Here is a 2,445-nt window from a genome sequence, read left to right on the forward strand (position 1 = left end):
CCCCTCCTCCGAATTCTTCCCTGCCGCGCGCCCGCCCCTCCTCGCCGCTTCTGTTGTGACTCGGGCAGCCTATCCCGAGGGTGGGGAGCTGCGGAGGAGCAAGAGCCGAGCGGTACTCCGCAGCATCACGTGTCGGGGTGGGGGCTATAAAATCCCGGAGCCGGGGCGTCGGGCGGGGGACGTGAGGACCAGCCCTCTCCAGGGACCCCTTTGTTCGCAGTCCAGGCACCGACACCTCGGCGTCCCCAAGGGCTTGACCGCCTGCGTCCGCGCCGCGCCCGGGGCCAGAGCTCTGGACAGGAGAGGGGAGGGGGCCCCCACGACTGGCCGGGCCCTCCAGCCACCCACCCCTCCCGACATGTCGCGCTCCTTCTATGTCGACTCGCTCATCATCAAGGACTCCTCACGGCCCGCGCCCTCGCTTCCCGAGCCACACCCCGGGCCAGATTTTTTCATCCCGCTGGGCATGCCGTCCCCGTTGGTGATGTCCATGTCCGGGCCGGGCTGCGCGTCCCGCAAGAGCGGCGCGTTTTGCGTTTGCCCGCTCTGCGTCACTTCGCACCTGCACTCCTCTCGTGGGCCCGCGAGCTCCGGCGGCGGGAACGCAGGGGCCGGGACTGCAGGGGCCGCGGGTGGCGGAGCGGCAGGAGCCGCCGGGGCCCTGCCCTTGCTCAAGAGTCAGTTTTCTTCGGGTCCCGGGGACGCACAGTTTTGCCCGCGCGTGAGCCACGCGCACCATCACCATCACCCGCCGCAGCACCACCATCACCACCACCAGCCCCAGCAGCCCGGCTCAGCTGCAGCAGCAGCAGCGGCCGCGGCGGCAGCGGCGGCGGCCGCGGCGGCCTTGGGGCACCCGCAGCACCACGCACCTGTCTGCACCGCCACCACCTACAACGTGGCGGACCCGCGGAGATTTCACTGCCTCACCATGGGTAGGGCGGGTCCTGGGCACCTGCGCGCTACGCCTTGCTGGCTCCCGGGAGTAAAACGTCTCGCCTTCAGTGGAGGAAGTGGGAGCCTGTGGGGTGGGCGGAGGGGGCGAAGGAGGGGCTTTTGGAATAACTGCAGAGTCGTCTCGTAAGTTCCGAGGTGAAAGTTAGCCTTGCCAGACTCTCCAAGCAGCTTGGTGCGCTCGACTCCAGTACCTGGTGTTCGAGTCTGGGATAGTAGAGGGTCCTTTGCGACTTTGAACTTGAAGGCTGAAAAACCGGAGGTTAACTGACTGAGGTCCGGGGTTGGTGTGTTTGAACTGAAGTGTGGCAATCGGGCGTCGACGCTGGCTAAAAGCATCTCGATGCTTTTGGTTAAGCCTGCCTGCCTTTCCGCTAGGGTGGACAGGAGACCGCAGGACTCTCCCAACCCCTCACCCGCCCCCACTTTAATCCTCTGACTTTACATCCCCGAGATCAAAGGCCTTCACTTGCTTTGGGCGTCTCTGTCCTTCCTGGCTAAGTAACTGTTTGTCTCCAAATGAGAAAGAGTGAGGGATGGATACAGGTGTTTGGTTGAGCTTCGCGGGTGGGTCCTTGAGAGGCAGCGTTTCCAAGGGAGGGCCCTGGGATGGGAGCGCCTCGCTGGAGAATTACCTTTCTGCCCTCTCTTGGCCCATCTGCAGGGGGCTCGGACACCAGCCAGGTACCCAATGGCAAGAGGATGAGGACGGCGTTCACCAGCACGCAGCTCCTAGAGCTGGAGCGGGAATTCTCTTCCAACATGTACCTGTCTCGACTCCGGAGGATCGAAATAGCCACGTACCTGAATCTGTCAGAGAAGCAGGTGAAAATCTGGTTTCAGAACCGCAGGGTGAAGCATAAGAAGGAAGGGAAGGGCACGCAAAGGAACAGTCACGCGGGCTGCAAGTGCGTTGGCAGCCAGGCGCACTTCGCGCGCTCCGAGGATGAGGACTCCTTGTCGCCGGCCTCGGCCAACGATGACAAGGAGATTTCCCCCTTATGAGGGAGGGCCGCCCACACACACACCACGCGCTCCCGGCATCTCCCCTAACTCCCGAGGTGGCTGGCACCCAGGGGCCAAAATCCTCACCCTTTCGGTGGTCCCACCTGGAGAACCTGGAGAGGAGCATTCCCCGGGGATGTGCATGCCGGGCCTGACCCTTCTCCTGTCTCCTTGATCTGTCTGTTTGGGGCTCCTCTCGCAGTTATAGGTTGTCGTTGTTGTTTTTTATGTAAATAATCTAGATTCAACTCAGTTTTGTCATATAACAAAGGAAAAACAGGATTGGTTTAAGTTTAAAACTGTATGTGGGTTTTTTTTTAAAGCGCATGTCATTTCCCTTTCCCTGTCTTTCAGAACCAGATAAGAACATGGGGTTTCTTGATTATTTTTTTAAATGAAGGTATTGAGTTACAAATAACTTAGAAAAATTAAACCCTGTAAGGTCTTGCTTTTTGAAAATCTGCCTGAGAAGAGTCTCAAATCCAA

General features: G+C 60.0%; 1 protein-coding gene across 1 annotated transcript; it reads left to right on the forward strand.

The window, feature by feature from the left end:
* Positions 1-358: 358 nt before the first annotated feature.
* Positions 359-1,959, forward strand: GSX2 (GS homeobox 2). The gene is made up of 2 exons (NM_001192200.1): positions 359-935; positions 1,619-1,959. The coding sequence occupies exons 1-2, from the start codon at positions 359-361 to the stop codon at positions 1,957-1,959; spliced, it is 918 nt and encodes a 305-aa protein (NP_001179129.1).
* The last annotated feature ends 486 nt before the right edge of the window (positions 1,960-2,445 follow it).

The sequence above is a fragment of the Bos taurus genome, chromosome 6, assembly GCF_002263795.3.
Source record: "Bos taurus isolate L1 Dominette 01449 registration number 42190680 breed Hereford chromosome 6, ARS-UCD2.0, whole genome shotgun sequence".
NCBI lineage: Eukaryota > Metazoa > Chordata > Mammalia > Artiodactyla > Bovidae > Bos > Bos taurus.

What these genes read in the sequence shown, in the direction of transcription:
- GSX2 (NM_001192200.1), top strand. Translation starts at nt 359, where the DNA reads ATGTCGCGCTCCTTCTATGTCGACTCGCTCATCATCAAGGACTCCTCA. An exon ending in ATTTCACTGCCTCACCATGG is followed by an intron (nt 936 to 1,618) that starts GTAGGGCGGGTC and finishes GCCCATCTGCAG; the next exon opens with GGGGCTCGGACACCAGCCAG.